The 17,150-nt window shown below is 42.5% G+C and overlaps 2 protein-coding genes and 1 non-coding gene across 9 annotated transcripts in view; 1 reads left to right on the top strand and 2 right to left on the bottom strand.

Annotated features, from left to right (window-relative positions):
• The window catches only part of LOC116038008 (trichohyalin-like), a 108,308-nt gene extending 105,335 nt beyond the window's left edge, over window positions 1–2,973 (bottom strand). For 3 of the 4 annotated variants that reach the window (XM_035999845.1, XM_035999847.1, XM_035999850.1), the window contains exon 1: window positions 2,391–2,973. In XM_035999845.1, the coding sequence (XP_035855738.1) occupies window positions 2,391–2,648 (258 nt within the window). In that variant the 5' untranslated portion in view covers window positions 2,649–2,973. The remainder of the gene's footprint in view (window positions 1–2,390) is intronic. The other variant, XM_035999852.1, reaches the window with a different exon arrangement.
• trnal-uag lies at window positions 2,265–2,346 on the bottom strand. Its single transcript has one exon. It is a non-coding gene; the product is annotated as a tRNA-Leu (tRNA).
• Window positions 2,974–3,057: 84 nt separating the features above from the next.
• Window positions 3,058–10,902, top strand: pex2 (peroxisomal biogenesis factor 2). 4 transcript variants are annotated; one of them, XM_035999861.1, is made up of 3 exons: window positions 6,015–6,230; window positions 9,159–10,167; window positions 10,514–10,902. In XM_035999861.1, exons 1-2 carry the CDS (start codon window positions 6,092–6,094, stop codon window positions 10,145–10,147), a joined length of 1,128 nt encoding a protein of 375 aa, XP_035855754.1. In that variant the 5' UTR covers window positions 6,015–6,091; the 3' UTR covers window positions 10,148–10,167; window positions 10,514–10,902. The 4 variants fall into 4 exon arrangements, 3 of the variants coding, with proteins under 3 accessions (XP_031157215.1, XP_035855757.1, XP_035855754.1); XR_004896950.1 differs by having other exon boundaries at window positions 6,016–6,230; window positions 9,159–10,293; window positions 10,337–10,902; XM_031301355.2 differs by lacking the exon at window positions 6,015–6,230 and adding an exon at window positions 3,058–3,166 and having other exon boundaries at window positions 9,159–10,902.
• The last annotated feature ends 6,248 nt before the right edge of the window (window positions 10,903–17,150 follow it).

The raw sequence follows: 17,150 nt of genomic DNA, 5'->3' as shown, positions 1-17,150 counted from the left end.
CAGTCAGGCTGTATTATTAGAGAGGAATACTTCAGGAGCAGGCAAGAGTACCTAGTTGGTCAGGGGTTAGAGCAGGTTTAAAAAGATCCCATTCCCTGCTGCTGCTTTGTGTCTGGAAGAATGCATTTCTAAGTTCACATTTTATTGTTGACAAAAAATAGGTCACCTAAACAGCTCCACAACCGATCTCCTGTATCAAATCCTCACAGTTCTTCAGTACAGTCTTCCAGTCTTTTATCTCAAGTAAAAAAAAAAACTGCTTGTGATTTGTTCCTTAAAGGGATTGCACAGGTAGCCTAGGTAGATAGCCTACACATACAATGATAGCAGCTCTGATAAAAGGGAATACCACTGAATTGCAGAATAATTTGCCTTAGAGGAGCACCTGTACATCTGTGTTCATAAACGCCTGTCCCCTAAAGCCAAAAAAGTCAACAAGCGGTTTTATACCGTCCCCTGACGCATAATATAACACGGGTGTATAGCTTCGGGGAGATTAACTTTACAAAGATGGTAGATGTGACAGTATCTAAGATCACATTCTAGAGCTGACATTGTTTTTAAAAAGATGTGGAACCGAAAATGTATCCATTAACTACAGCATGTTGCTTTACGGTTTTCCATCTTTAAAAACAGCTATTCGTGACTGTGGAGGCGACACCTGCTGCCACAAAGCTGGTTTAAATGTTGGTAGTCTCGCTTTGCCAGACCCTCCTCCACCACGGCGCTGCGGAGGAAAGTCTGGCGAGTCCACACACTAGCCTATTCCGGGATGGGAGTAAAACGTGCTCTGGTTTATTGGCATTTCTTTAAACCAATCACAATCGTCTTGGGCGCTAAGCGTTGGACAGAGCAACGGCACCTCTGCAAAAATAGGCTCGGGAAGGAACTTGTTTTGGTGGAACATGTGTACGTTCAAAAGGTTGTTTTAGTCGTGCAATAGAAAACTCAGATTGGACAGATGGTCTAGCTAGCTGTCTCAATTTACCCTGCAGAACATATTAGTTTGGTGGTGCTTTTGTTTTGTTTAATTGCGCAAATATTTAAACTGATAGACAAAACCGGTTTGTTTAATTGGTAGTTGTCTTTGTGTTACCCCTGTGTTTCAAAAATGGTCTGATCCTATATTATATTTGTTTCCCTTTGTTTTCAGTTTGATGGGTCAGTTATGTCTCTGTTAGGTCAGTTAAGTCCGTTTCATTCAGTTTATGCGCAGTTAGCATAGCCTGGGTTATGTTCTGTTCAGTTGACCTCTTTGATGGGCCAAGAACTGTGTGGCATATTTTGTAAATTGTTTGCTTAATTGTTGTGTATATAAAACCTAACACTCCACATGCCTGCCAGCTCAGTCCCTCACAGTGATCACTGCCCTAAAGCATTAGAAAAAATACTTTATATGAATTCTTTAATTGGGAGGTTGTTCTAACATGTTAGGAAACATCATACACCTACAATGGGTTCATGGATGAATGGGCTCTCTGTTTTCAATGGACAACCTTTATGATTAATTGTCCACATCAACCTTTAGGACTTGGGAGCTCCTGGGTTCTAAACACATAACCTTGTTAAGCAGGCCCGCGACTGGGGCCGGCTGACCGAAACCCATCTCTGAAACCTTGTTACACTTGCTTTGATGCACAGCCCAGCTTACACAGGCTACATTCGGTAGCTAAATGATGTCACATGACAATCCTGATGATTAGAAACCTCTCTTTTTTAAATATGAGTGTGGATCTGTGTTCCTGATCTCTGCCGCTCAGATGGAAACATAATGCAATTTGCCACCTGTTACAAGTGCTGCGGCTTTATGAAAGCACCCCTGCGCTTCCTCCTGTCATTTGTCTGACAGGACAGAGGTCATCTTCTGATGCCCGAGTCACGGTGGACAGGATGCTCTTTGATTTGTATTGGATGGATGATAATCTAATGACAATGGATGTCAGCAGAAAACTACACTTCCCGTAGAGACTTTGGGTTTGAATTGGGTCCTCAATAATGCCTCTTTTGATTTCAATTTAGTCACTGCAACATACAGTGTCACGAGGGGGTCAACATGTGATCACGTCTGATCAGAAATGGACTCGCTCCACATCACCTTTATAACAGACACAAAAGACACTAAGGACAATACACAGGTAATATGCTTTTTTTATGTAAATATGACTCCAGAGAAGTGTCCTGTGTTGCTAGACATGCTTTACATAACTCTTGTTTGTCAAACAACGCTTCACAAGACTACCAATAACAACCTTTAATGGTCATAATGGCAGCGGTGGGATTCGAACCCACGCCTCCAGAGAGACTGGAGCCTAAATCCAGCGCCTTAGACCGCTCGGCCACGCTACCGTTGACGGGTGCCACTTGATTACATCTCTGATAGGTCTACTCACCTGCAGCACTTCCTCGTCAGTTGCAGTGGTGTCCAGCTCCAGACATCTCAACCTATGTTCGTACAGTCTTTTGAATTCGCTTAGAAGCAGTTTAATGCTGTTCGTCTCACTCCCAGGGTCCTGGATGGCAACTTTCAGCTCCTCTCCTGAGGGAGAGGACAGGTTCAAAGTATCACTTCCCTGTCCCGACAGCTTAGAGTTTTCGCCTGACTCTGGTGATGTTGTCTTTTGGCTCATGGTTGTGCAGGTTTTCAGCATGGCACGAATAAAGTACCCGCACTGTTTATGAAACAAACCGCAGACTTGAAAAAGCTAATAAACGTTAGCAACCACTCATAATCACGGATGGTCACTCTGGTTGAATCTTTGCACAGCCATATAGTTTACACTTTCAGACAACCGTGGAGCAACCTGAAAAAAGACAGTGCACGGCATTTTGAGTGCATGTAAGAAAGTATCTGTGTTACTTTATGTGAATTACCGTAGCTTCACCAACAACTTGGTCACTATGTGCCGTTACTACAACTGAGGACATTGTATGAATTATTTCCACACAGACGGAGGCTTCTTCCTCCTGCGGTTTGCCGCTGCGTTGCCGCTGTGTAATCTGATTGGTTCATTAGTACCATTGTGCATCATACGCGTGGCGTTGCTGCACACCATTGGAGAGTTTTCTTTAGGAGGCGGGGTATATTTGCACAACCCGGAAATACAGATTGTTTTCGTCTAGTCAGAGAGGACTGTGTTCCATTCGCCTTTGCCCTGAAAAGAAATGGGTAAATATACCTCCGTTGTGCTGTTTAGCAAACATTAAAGTCTGTATCTTTTTATTGCATACCCTGATATTTCCACGGAAAGCTGAAATGCGTCATGTCTGCTTCTGAACGGTGCAAAGACTCGCGGTCTAACGTTTAATATGTTACCTCCTTGTTGCTGTCTACTGTCAGTGTTGTGTCTCTAAAGCGATATTTGTTCCCTTTTTCCTGCATGTTTGCATTCAAAATCAAATCGATTAGTGCATTCGGTTCAAACGACCAACTATTAGTATTCATCGTCTCCAAGTATATTTACCAACTGCAACTTTGGATTTTGTGTGTGTGTGTGTGTGTGTGTGTGTGTGTGTGTGTGTGTGTGTGTGTGTGTGTGTGTGTGTGTGTGTGTGTTCCTTCAAGTGTAGGTTATATAGCTTCGCACATAATTCCATTATTCCCCTAAATAATCAGTGCCAGAGATCAAAACCTTCCACATTGAGATTCAAGGCAAAGTTGATCTTATTGATTTTCAAGAGACTGACTTCATTTCTCTCATCCCAATCATCACTCCTCTACTCTTATCTGTCTATTGGATATATCTCTCTTTTTCCACTGGCTTTGACTGCACTGCTCTTACACACCCTGCCAAAACCTAATCCCCACTCTGATTATCACATAATGCTTTTGCCTTATTATCAAAATGGAGCAGATTTGGGTTGTGTTGTTGTTAAAGACTGATGGGCATGGGCTTAAAAAATTAAGAGACAATGTCATGAGGAGAATGTGGAGCGCTTGATTGCATGATATTGAAGTAGAGGCGCGTGCACTTAGTGTAATGAGTGTGTTTTTAGGGGGGCACTGAAGTTAAATTGGGCTGTGATCTTGCTGTGGTCATAATGTCATCTTATACAGTTTCCAGATGAAGGCAAGTGATAAAGGCAGTGGGGTTATCTGTGCACTTACTGTATTTGGACAGAATTCACACTCTTGGATTAGCTTTATAGTTTTAGCCGTAACAGAACAAAAAAAGATATTGCATGTCCATTATAATGTACAACTAATGGTTATATTGTTATCTAACCAACAGTGCCAAAGGTTTTTAAATTCAACTTTAATTTCAATAATTTAAATTTTAGAAGCTCAAAATCATCTAATCTATCTGTGCCATTGTATATGTTTTGTTTTTATTTCTCATTTCAGTGCTACTCTAGAATCCATACTTACCAGCTTTAGACTGATAGGACAGTTTTATGTCTGCCAGTTCCTGTTACAGATGTTACAGGCAATGTAAAATATTATCTGAACATCCAGGGTGCTAAATTAATTGTGTTAAAGTCTATACATCATATTCAGGTTTCTCCAAATATCACAGTATTTTTCATCATATTTGCAGTGCACTAGCTTTAATTGTACATTGCCAGCAGGCACATGCATTTTTCTGGAAATCAAGGCATTAAACTTCCAAATTGAGATGAAAGCATAGCATATTGACATGAATTTAGGGGTACAATTTGCAGTGGCAGCAATCCAATTGCCCAAATTGATTTGCAGATACATATCAAAGAGGGATTCCTAAAAGTAGCATCCGTACAATCGAGTTAGACTGTTCTGGCAAATCCTTAAATGTCACATCCTGCACTGCAGTGGCCTTCACATTCTCATTGATTGTACAGGAGACAAAAAGTAGCTTCACCTCAGTTTAGAATTTTCCACCACACACATTTAATTGTTCCAGATTAAACAACAGACCAAAGGTTTTCATGCATAAAGCAGAAGGTAAGAAATGTGCTGATCAAATATTCCTCAGTATAGCACATGTTATTTGCATGAGGTGAGGCCCCAGTGCTCTCTCAGTGACTCCTTGACTTAAGACACAACTTCAGTTCTCTCATTTATTAGCAGTTCCGCTTTTTCTTCCACATTCATTGTGCCTCTCTACCCTCTAAATGTTGCATTACTTTTTAAGTTGTTTTTTGCAAACCCCTCTACTTATTACTCATACAGCCCTGGCATACTCAACCTTCCTACTCATGAAATCAATTAATTCTCTTAAATAATTTACCTTCTGAGCAAACCAGATTAAGCAGAGCACATTTTTTCTTTGAGTGTCAGACGTGCTGTTCTAGCTGATGTGTGTTTTTTTTGTGTTCAGGCATTAACTTGGCCCTCACCCCGTGGCTCGGAGGAGTCTTGGGTGATTACGGAAAGAGGAGAGCCTTGATAAAGCATTAGTATGTGACACACACACATACACACAGCCTGAAGACCCCTCTGTGCATTTGCACACATTCATTTTTCATGAAACAGACTCATAACAATTAGTCTGGTTACCGCCTGGGTAATCTTAGCATCCCCGTAATGCCTGTGGTCTGCTGCATGACATCACTCTCTTAAAAGTTCTAAATTTGACATTCTCATCCGTTTTCATAGTGAGGACATTAGAAGGCCATGGCTAATAGGCCCTGCACTCGTTCCTGGCGAAAGAAGGGCAATAAAGTGAGGGAGCGGGAGAACGGGGGGAAAAAAAGGAGACTGAAGTGCTCCGAGAAATAGGTTTTATTCACCAGAGCTTTTACACAAATTAATTTACATGAGCAAGAGAAGAAAATGTAAAGTTGTAATTCAGCATGCTTTGCCAATGTATAGCCTATTTCTCGCTACAAGCATCATAGAAAGCCAAGTGAACGTTTATGCATTATTTCAGCAAATATATTATGTTAACAACCATAGCTAAGTGCTTAAGAATTTGAGCCCTGCACCACGCCAAGAGCTAAATCGAGACTTTTGGACACACAGTTTCCAAATGGCATGGAAGAATAGCCTGGTGAGCGGCTTCAGAGCACTTGTCCGCTATAGAAAAAGCAAAACGCTATCCCCCAGAGATCTCCACCTTTCCAGCATCCCTCAGTCTTTAGTCGCCTGCCCTAAACACCCTCATCCCCTCCCTAGATGACAAAGCCAAGGTCAAGAAGAAAGTGCAGCCTTCCTCTGTCTATAGGCTATTCCCTGGATGCCCGCACCTGTGTGGCTGAGCCTCGTATGCTTCAGAAATGTTCCCTCCTCCTTTATTGTGACAGTCAGTCTCAAGGTCAGCTCGGTTTGTGCTTATCTGTTTTTCCCCTCGCTCATTTTTTTCTCCCTAGCTATCTTTGCCCCCAGTTTTTCTTCACTGTATCAGTAGACAGTAGTTCAGAGCTCCCAGCTGGGGGTTTTATGAGGCGTTGTCTTTTTGGTCGGTCTTTTTTGTCTTTGTCTATCAGTCTATCAGTTGGTTAGCTGTCATTATAGCCCGTTGTCTAGTTTTCAGAGCACCCAGTGTAGCCGCAAGGCTTCATTCGGATTCTCGGTACGCTTTTGTTGCCTCGTCTCTCCTTCCTCACACTGGTCATGGCCCCTTTTGCCTTGAAGCAATGTTGCAGTGTGTTCCCTGTTAGATTGCATATTGTTGTTGTTATTGTTGTTGTTGTCTGTAAGCTATGCCAGTCAGCCTTGAGTCAGTGAGCTATCTTTGTCTGAACAAGATGCACAGGCTAAGCGAACAAGGGGAGAAAAATCCTCTCATCTGACCTGAATCAAAATACCCTTTAATATTCCCAGGAAGATGTTTTGAAAGTATTGTATACAGCTCTGATAGAAAAGCAAGCAGAACCCAGACCTTCTGCTGATTTTCAGTGAACTCCTCTAACCTGCCTTCTGACTCTTCAAGAGACGGCATTTTGTCTCTGGGTCGGTTGTTTGGCTGACACACGAGAGAATTATCAACTAAAAACATCACATCAGGTGTGTGTTTGAGTGAATTCATCAGAGAAATAGTCTCTCGGCTTGTATCTGTGTATACATTTTTTGTGCAAATGTCTGTCCTCTAACACACACCATGCCAGTGCTCTGTAAACACCTGGCATTGACTGTGACTTTTGACTATTACATAAGAAACATGGATTTCCAGCTGTCCACGGTAAAAGCCCTGTAAATTCAAATGCTTAATTTTTATAGGCAGCCCGGCATTGACTGAAGTGTCTGCTTGTTATATATTTGGCAAGTGCTGCAAGTCTGAAGGGAAGCTGTCAATAGCAATCCCAGCTATCGATATGGCAGTGGGCAGGAGATGTTACTTGGCCCCCGACTCCGGCATCCCTCTGATCTCTCTACATCATAATTACATTAATATTGACAGACCCTTGACAATAGTCACATTACTATTGATAGGTGGCTGTCAATACCGTGTTTCCCCAAATAAAACATATTCATTCATAACTTGTAAACTGCTCGATAAAAGGCTTTGAAAAGAATATTGGGCCCGGCCGAGTTTGCTCTCCTGAGAGGGCTGCCGCTATGACAGGGATTTCCTCCACCTGGCTGTGTGTGTGTGTGTGTGTGCGTCTGTGTAACTGTGGACTGATAGATTAATTTAGCTCTGTATTAGAGCTCTGCATAGATCACGGCTACCCTTGAGATACACACACACACACACACACACACACACACACACACACACACACACTTTCTTCCATCAAGGAAAAACTTTCAGATTAAGCTAAACAAATGGAGCCTGTTTACTGGTTACCGTACACATTCAGACTATTTTTTTCTTCTTCCTAAACCCAAACTCCACTTCCGTCACAGGAGAGGTTCTAGTCACTAAACATGGCAGCATTTCAAATGCAGCTCAATGAATTTGTCACACCTGCTTACTTCAGCGTGAATTCACTCTTTTTTCATTCATTTGCTAATTCTAACTTAGTTGGACGGTGTATCCTGGGTCTATTGAAACATCATGAATACACAGATGGTCCTGTGCGCCACAATAAACCCAAGCATTGCCACTGCATATTAGAATGTTTTCTTTACCTCCTCGAGAAACGTCTAAAGTGACCATCATCTCCCTCTCTTTCTGTCAAAACTGCCATATTTACCCGGCTGAAATCTCTTTTAAAGCCTCGTGACAAATCCTGTTCAGCGAGACACAAAAGCCACTGTCAGAAAAAGGCCTCTCTGTCTCTCTCTCTCTCTTTCTGTGGGCCTCTTGCTCCATCTATCCTTGCGTTAGTTAGTCTTCCACTTCTTAAGCGTTTCATTTGAGGAAAGGGCAGATAAAACTGGGGGAACTGTGAGCAGTTTGAAAATGTATGCAGCGCAAAATAGCCCAGACGTCACAATAGTGGGATCCCATATGGAGTCGACTCTAGGGGGAGGAAAATTGTTCCACATTTGGCAGATGTTTACGGTGTACCAGAGACTGTGCCGTTAGCCTAATCCCTAGTGATGTGATTTGTACACACACCCCTATCTCCAGAGGGAGCAGGCACCAAGAGCCCCTGGGCTTCGCCTCCTGTATGTGCGTGTGTGTGTGTTTATATACTCGAGAGAGCAGTCTAAGACCCCCTGCTCCTCTGCATTGCGCCGCTCAAAGGTTGCATTAAGGACAGGTTTTACATGTGAAAAGTGATTTTCCGTTCCTATGTATGAAGAAAAAAATAACCTTCCTAACAGGATGGGCCTCACCTCTGGGGCCTCATTCCTCCCAACAGCCCCATTGTTCTCCTAATAGTTGTGCCTCCGAATATATATTTTGTTCATGTCCCTGACTTTAATATATCAAGTGTGGTGTTGCCTGTAGGGTAATAAGGTATTTAATAATGTAAAGTCATGAGACATTTATGTACTTAATTATTGGCAGTTTTAGGGGTTCAAAATTCAGTTTACAGTTTTCTACTATTTTTGTAGTTTGGGCCATAATTGGAGACAGCTTTTTACTCTTCCGTTTCATTTGTTTAAACCCTGTCTGATCACTTGTGTCTGTGCATTTCAGTGGAAAGCCGTTTGACCAACTTTGTTTTGTCAATTATAAAGTTGGATGAATATAGGACATCTAGGAATGAAACAAAAATGAGATCCAGGCTGTAAAAAGATCTTGATCTCTTCATTTGTTGTACATGATGTATAAGTCTACTCATGAAAATCCTGAAGAACATCAGTGACGTATATATCCTTGTTCTTGTTTATTTTTCTCCAGCAGGTTTGGAAAGCAAAGACAACCAAAAAAGGACATCTGGAAGTTCTGGTCCAGAAACTGATGTTGACCCGCACATCCCAGTATTGCGCATCAGCCAGCTGGATGCCCTGGAGCTAGACTCAGCCCTAGAGCAGCTGGTATGGACCCAGTTCTCCCAGTGCTTCCACAACTGCCGCCCAGGCCTGCTCACCCCGCTGGAGCCTGAACTGAGGGCTCTGCTCCATTTGCTTCTGTGGAGGTTCACACTTTATTCTAGCAGTGCCACTGTGGGCCAGTCTTTACTGAGTCTACGCTACCACAACATCCTCTCCTCGTCTGGCCGTTACAGACCTCTGTCTCGCAGGCAGAAGCTGGGTCTGGCGCTGCTCACTGCAGGTCCACGCTGGCTCCAGGAGCGCTCCCACAGTCTGCTGCTGTGCTTGAGTTCAGGAGGGTCTGTGTCTGAAAGAGACGGTGGTTTACTCCAACAGGGTCTCCGCAATTGCCTGACCCTTGTTTCCAGTATCACTCAGCTCGCAAATCTCATCAACTTCCTTGTGTTCCTAAGGAAAGGTCGCCATCCTGTCCTGGCTGAAAGGATTGTGGGAGCTCGGGCAGCTTTCAGCGAGCCCAATGTGGTCCGGGACGTAACCTACCAGTACATGAACCGCGAGCTGCTGTGGCACGGCTTTGCTGAGTTCCTCATCTTTCTATTACCACTGATCAATACAAGGAAGCTGAAGGCAACACTGTTTTCATCTGTTTTTGGGGGAGAACGTACAGATAGGGCGGGAGCGACCGAAGGGCAAGGGGTGTGGAAAGAGTGCGGACTATGCGGAGAGTGGCCGACCATGCCTCATACTGTGGGCTGCCAACATGTTTTCTGCTACTACTGCATCAAAAGCCACAGCATTGCAGATGCTTACCTCACCTGCCCCAAATGTGGTGCAGAAGCAGGGCAGCCTGAGCCGGTCAAGATGGAGGTGGAGATGATTGGCATGGCTGTTTTGTAATTGCAGGGACTTATTGAAATTTAAGTGGTGGTTCATATCTTTATAGCTGCACAAATAGACCACATTTGTATGATTATGTAAATGTATCTTAAAGTTTATATATGAAAATGTATTGAATAATTAAACTGTCATATAAGAATATTTTGAATAGAGAGAATTATATTAAAACATGGGGGGAAAAGGGGGTTTAACAGTCCCTATTCTGTGAGCAGCCCTCCTTTTTGATTCACGAGGTAGTCGTGTATGAGTTTATGACTGTACTTCAGTCTTTATGATGTCTGTGTCTTTCCTGAACACACATAGACCTGCTATGTTTAATGTATGTGTGCATATATTGACAATCCTCTGCCCCTTTCGTTTCTCCAGCTGGACTTTGGACAGAACTATTTGTCTTTGGTGCACTGGACAGACTACAGAGAACCACACAGAGCATATATTTGATGAGTGAACGTGTTGATTTATGCTCCAAATTGGCTGTGTGTGTGTGTGTGTGTGTGTGTGTGTGTGTGTGTGTGTGTGTGTGTGTGTGTGTGTGTGTGTGTGTGTGTGTGTGTGTGTGTGTGTGTGTGTGTGTGTGTGTGTGTGTGTGTGTGTGTGTTGAAATGGGAATATTTGTTCTGATGAAAAATGCAGAAAGTCAGCTGAATAAATAATGGGAGGAATTTCTGAAGCCTCTCATCATGGCCAAATTAGCATTTGTTGTGTATTTTGTGCGTAAATTGTATTTCAACATCATTAAAATTGATAGAGTGCTACCTCATGGGTGTTTATTTAGTTAAGTGGAGGAGCGAAAGATGAGGGAAAGTTATAACAATCAGCTCACTTCTCTCTAGACAGGCCCGGTCGTTCTAACTCCCATTATCCGTTTTCACAGCACCCCAACATGCTCAAGATCAAGGGGGCAGCCGGGGGCTCTCACACACACACACACTCACACACACACACACACACACGACAGCCAGCCTCTTTTCCCTTGGCCTCTCCCAGTGGGCTAGCTTTCCATCTCTCTCCCTCTGTAATCTCCAGGGCCCTCGCCCCTATAAGACTGTAGTAAACTGTACCAAAACCCTGGCAGTCGTCTCCTTCCTCGCAGGCGAATTACTCTCTAATCCCTGTAATGAGTCCAAAGATGCTTATTTATGCTGGAGTTAACCTCCACCAGTGAGCCCAGCCCGGGGCCAAACACACCCCAGCTGAGTGAAGCCTTTCCTGGGCTGACAACAGAGGAGTGTGGTGGGTCGGGGTAGGATGGGGGGGCTACCTCCCACCTCTCCCCCCTCCCCCCTTCCTCCCCTCTCCTGCTCTGATCACTAGGGCTTAATTGCTGATTGCCGAGACGATCAATCGGAACTGCAGGCGTGATAGAAAGCCTATTGCAGAGAGCTGGTCTTAGATCTACCGGCTCAGACAGACGTACACACATGTGCACTCAGATGAGGTTAATGTTTCTGTTGAGCCGAGAGGATAGCATGAAATATTTGTCCTCATGGAGGTGCATGAATGCCCCGAAGAATACTGGGTAGGTCTGGCAGGGCAGATCTTGAATAATTTTTCTTAATGACCTATGTAATCTTTATTTCTCCTAGAACTTCCGCAGCTCCGTAGAGCATATGTGCTGGAGTATATGTCCTTGGTGGTAATGCAAAGCTAAAATTAATGAATTGTACGGTTTTAAGCACAGAAGTATTGAAATAGCCCCTTGTTTGATTAAAAGAAAATGTACACCTTGAGGTGGGGGTTACAATCCTATATGATGATTGGTCTGACATGTAAAAACATCGGGCTCATCATATGGCTACTCGGGAGGTCTTTTCACATCAAGGACATTTTGACTAATGAATCCTATAGCAAAGCATATAGAGCCAGAGATGAGGAAGACTGTCAATATGTTATGCACTACATTACATTAATGGACAGCGGGTCCCAGAAAGCGAGATTAAGGAGATGTTTGAGATTAAGGATGCATATATGAGCAGCCCGTAATGCCGCTGGGACATGCAATTGTCTTAACATTCAGGCAGACTTACAATCCAAACCTTTTTGCAGATATTACTCCACAACTCCAACTGAAGTCACCAGTCCCAGGGAAAGAGAAAAGATAAAGAAGAAACAGTGCATTAAAGTCTATTAATTGAGTTAGGCCATGGATTGAATTAGTTGGAAGTTGGAACAGGGCTCTGGACTTAGGGAAGGTAGCTAGGGCTCTGTTAAGCCTATCTGTCTTTGGATCTTTTCTAATTCACAGGCTCCGTGTGGAGAAGAAAAAGAGGAAGAAGCCTAGATTCCCAGCGGCTATGCAAAGCAATCTGCCCATTCACACGCAGCCATTTAGGGAGCAAATTGGCCCTGTGCCCCCTCCGACGAAGGTTTTAAGAGAAAGGGAATTAGGGCGTTGAATCCCTAACTAGATCTCCTTCTTTGATGAGCCTCTTTATCCGCCTGTCCCTCATCTCCATTTCTTTGATGTGAGGCGTTGATTTTCCTGATTAAATAGTTTTTAAAGTAAAAAGCTCTTCTCTTGGCGCTGTAATACTGGGTACTTTACTGTACCTATTGTAGGTTTCGTTTGTGTGTGCTTGCTTGCTGAATGGTCCATCTGTGGTATTCTTTAATTGGAACAGAGCCCTTGGCTCACAGATAATAATAAGGAAAGTACAATAGCTTTGATTTGTACATGCATATTTTTCTCTGAGAAAGAATGTTATAATTTAAGCTTATGCCTGGCTTTTACCTCTTCATTTGAAATGGCTACAAGGACTCCAAAAGCCCTGTGCATCACTAATGAAATTAAAGAGTAAAAACACCTTTTACACTTCAACAAAATTCCATCTCTGATCCATTTGCTCACGGTAAAAGCTTTTACCTACTTTTCAACAAGTAAGAGAATTACACCCCTCTTGTAATGGGGAGATATTTCCAACAACTGACATCACTTTCAAAGAGCGAATGACATTATTTTCATGCCAAGAAAAGATGAAACAAAAAATGCACCATTTATTTGTTGACACCTCAGAGGATTTTTGACATGTTTTTCTTGTGGCATGTCCAATATGTCAATAGGTTCTCTCAAGTATCTCTCATATTTCATCTATTCAATAAAAGACATGCCAAACATAAAACACAAAAATTCCTCCAAGGTAGTGAAATCCTAGGTGTGCTTGAGTTCAGGGCTGCAGCAGGTACCGGTGTTATGAGAGTTCTTTCAACACCTGCCGGGCTTTGGATACCACCGGGCCCAATTATCTTAGTCTGCCTCCTCTTCTTAACCACCTCTTCAGTCTAACAGGTCAGGGGGACAATCAATCACTCCTAAAATAAGGAAGTAATTTCCTGAGCTTTTATCGTGGTGTTGAGGATTTGTCTGGTTGCATTTCACACCGAGAGAAGATGGAGCGGCACTGGTTTGGGAATATACAGAATCTGGCCTTTCCTTCTTTGTTCTCAAGACCCAGGATAATTTGGGATCTATATAGGTTCTATATGTTCACCTCAATATGTGTAGTTTGGAATAGCGAATACAAAGATCAAGAAAAATACAATAAAAAGTCCTGTGTCTCATGATACATGTCGATAAAGGTTATGCTACTGTATAACTTTAAAAAAGTTGAAATGTAGGCTGTATCCTCCTCCACATCAGAAACAAAGATATCCCTGACAACATGCACACAGTCAGTCACAGATCTCGAGGGCAGATTCATATAAACTCATTATATATCTTGTTACACTGCATATAGTCTTGCATTGGCAGAACTTCCTCCACAGCGCTGCAGAGGAGGGTCTGGCTAGTCCACACAGCATTCCGGGATGGGAGAAAAACATGCTCTGGTTTATTTCCATTTCTTTAAACCAATGCCAATCGTCTTGGGCCGCGCCAAGCGCTGGACGGAGCCACGGTGCCTCTGCAAAATAGCCTCAGGAAGGAACTTGTTTTGGTGGAACATGTGTACGTTCAAAGGTTGTTTTAGTAAAACAAATCACAATCAAAAACAAATCATAAATCCACCGGAGTTTAAAATTACAACACAAAATAAGCAGAAGGTAACGGACATCCGGCCGAAAAGAGGGACATCTGGCAGAATTTCCGGCGGTACCGGCGCAATCCCAGAAGTGGAACGTCGTGGATATAGACTATACTGCATAGGTATCTATTTATTTATCCACCTTTGTTTTATTCGGTGGATTGTTATTTTTTTATCAACTTGTGTTCATATTGTAATTAGTTATAGTTTTGTCAGGTTTCACAAAATGGCAGCCAAGGATCCAACAGCATAAGACAGAAAGAAAGAAAGAAAAGTTCAGTTTACTTACCAGAGTTTAGGCAGGGTCAAACCGGGAAATCTGATACACAGGCAAACAAAACCGAAGAGGGGCAGGCAGAATCCAAGGTCCATAAACAGGCAAGTAGGGCCAGAACAGGCAAATACAGACGAAGTAACACTGGAGAGCTTGGCAGTAAGACACACGGCAATCTGGCAAAAAACTGAGGAAATGGAGCGGTAGGCTACATGTACTGAGGGGCTGATTAGCTGATGAGGAGCAGGTAAGTATGGGTGGGGCAGGCTAGGTGAACAGGTGAGCAGGTAATGAAAAAGGGAGTGGCAGAGTCTGAAGTGACATGAGAGTTTTAGTGAGGCAAAAACAAGAAACTTGGCTGAAGTTGTGACAAGTATATATTAATATAATAGAGTTTTTTACCTCTTTTATTGCATACATCTGATCTGAACATCACATTAAATGTTTTTTCTTTGTATATATTTTTCCCCTTCTCTGACTGAACATTAAATTACAGTGTTAACTGGACAAGTGGGGTATTTGAGACTGCATTAAATAAAATCGCCAAACAGACACCAGCAGAGTATTTTATATTTCACATCGTCTTACACTAACACAGGGCTAAAGAGATGGAAGCAAACTTTACCTGACCTGTCCTCTGATTGGATGTGCAAGGGCAGGAGTTGCGAGGGGATTGGACAAACGACCAGAGGGCATCATGGGGGATTATACACAGGTGTGTTGTGGTGCGCCTGGGGTTAGATCTGCCAAAGCAAAGCCTGTTTGGGTGTGTGTGTGCATCCTCCAGTCTGTGCGTGTGTTGAGCCATCTCAGTCCTCTTCCTACTGATGTCTAGAACAGACTAAATGAGCAGTAATCTGCACACATCCCTCCAGATGTCCCAGTGAATTTCCTGTGGCTTAAGGCACCAGCTGAGCTCTTTGAACGTTTTGATAACTTCTCCAAATGTGATTGAACCTCTGCTTGTTTAGGAATGTGGTGCAAGACACAATGTGCTTATTCCTATTTCCCCTCAAAGAGATGAAAAAGGAGGCATGCGCTTGGCTATGGTACTAGTACACCTTTTGGTACAGTATAGTCTTATGCACGATGATTGTTTGAGATGGATGTTTGATGTGTGGGGTACAAACTGAACTTTCTTATAAACCTTTTTTTGACGTTGCACCATTTTCGTCTGTTCACTGTAATTGAGGTTACTATAAAGATTATAAGGCAGTGATTGTTCAAAACGTGCCTGTCCTGAACAGGCCAATTGCTGGTATTGCTGCTTGCAGCTTACTCGAGAATAATCCAAACAACTTCACCCTGGACACTGCGCTTTCTTGGGTCCTGAGCAATACACCTGCCATGACATAGTTGCGTCCCTTAGCAATGCTAGAGTAGAGAGTAGAGAGTAGTATGTAATTTGCTAACAGCTAGCTATTTGGCATCAGGCTAATTCCAAGAACAAAAGCGTTCATTTCTAAAGTTACATACTGATGCTTGAAACATTTGAGTTTACTACAATGTAACATTTCCGGTCTCTCTGTCTTCATCTATTCTTGAATGTGCTATAGCGAACGACAGAGAGCGAGCTGTACCCAGCATGCCTAGGGGGTCCTCAGAGGCGCTGCAGGGGGGCCTCCAAATTATTGTTTTTTATATATATAAGTTTTTTCAAAAATGAAAATGTCTTAACATAATTCCAATATATTATTAGCAAATATAAATCCCCACTGATGACAGGCTTACTGGTCTATATGTAAGGTAATCACTAAGATAGCCACACACAAATATAGTTAATTAAGGATTCACTGTGCCGCATGTATGTGTAACATTTGGCATGTGTGAAAATCATGCCAACAATTCATATTTTAATAGCTTAGTATTCTATGCAAAAAAAGACTTTAGGCTGCCCTACATGTTATTGTAGGCCCAGTTTAATATGCAACTTCATTTTATACAATATATGTAGTAGGGTCTACCTGCTCCATCTCTCTTTCAGTTAAGAGGTCCTTGGCTTAAAAAAACGTTGAAGACCCCTGCATTAAGCACTAGTAATAAATATGTCCCGTAGATCCCAAGAGCTCGCACTCGACACTGCACTTCCTTGTGTCCTTAGCAAAACTTTCATCAAGTGGGAAGTCGATCGGTGAACGGTTGTCGAGAAAGCCGAAGGACAGACAGACAGACAGACAGACAGACAGACTCCTTCCATTTTAGTTAGATAAATATCAGAATGATCACCTTTGTTTTTGGTCTCTAGTTTCATTATGCACAGATTAGATGTGATGTAACATGCCATTTCTTTCTATTTCTTTTTGAACTAACAATATGGTGTATAGATATTTAATTTTATATTGTTGGAGCTCAAGCTATAAACTAATTTCCATAACTATTGTTATGGGGGGAAGCCTGTGATCATTGTGCAATTAACCAGAAGTTGTCAGCAACAACAGAGGAAGATAGTGGAGTAGAACAGAGATTTATTCCCCGTCATCTGTCAATCAATGCTACTACAAGGCCCTCAATCCTCACAAGCAACCAAATACAAGCAGAAGCATGTGACATGGATATTTAATAATGTCCTTGACTACCATTACTTCAATTCATTGACTATTTCAAATCTAATAGCCAAGTTAATAACAAAAATATGTAAGAATGTACAAAAACACAATAATAGCTGTGGATGGAACAATTTTTCAATAACGCAACCTCACGTGGGCATAGA

This window comes from Sander lucioperca, chromosome 1, assembly GCF_008315115.2.
Source record: "Sander lucioperca isolate FBNREF2018 chromosome 1, SLUC_FBN_1.2, whole genome shotgun sequence".
NCBI lineage: Eukaryota > Metazoa > Chordata > Actinopteri > Perciformes > Percidae > Sander > Sander lucioperca.
The sequence above is the reverse complement of the archived record's forward strand: the minus strand, read 5'-3'. Positions and strand labels throughout refer to the sequence as shown.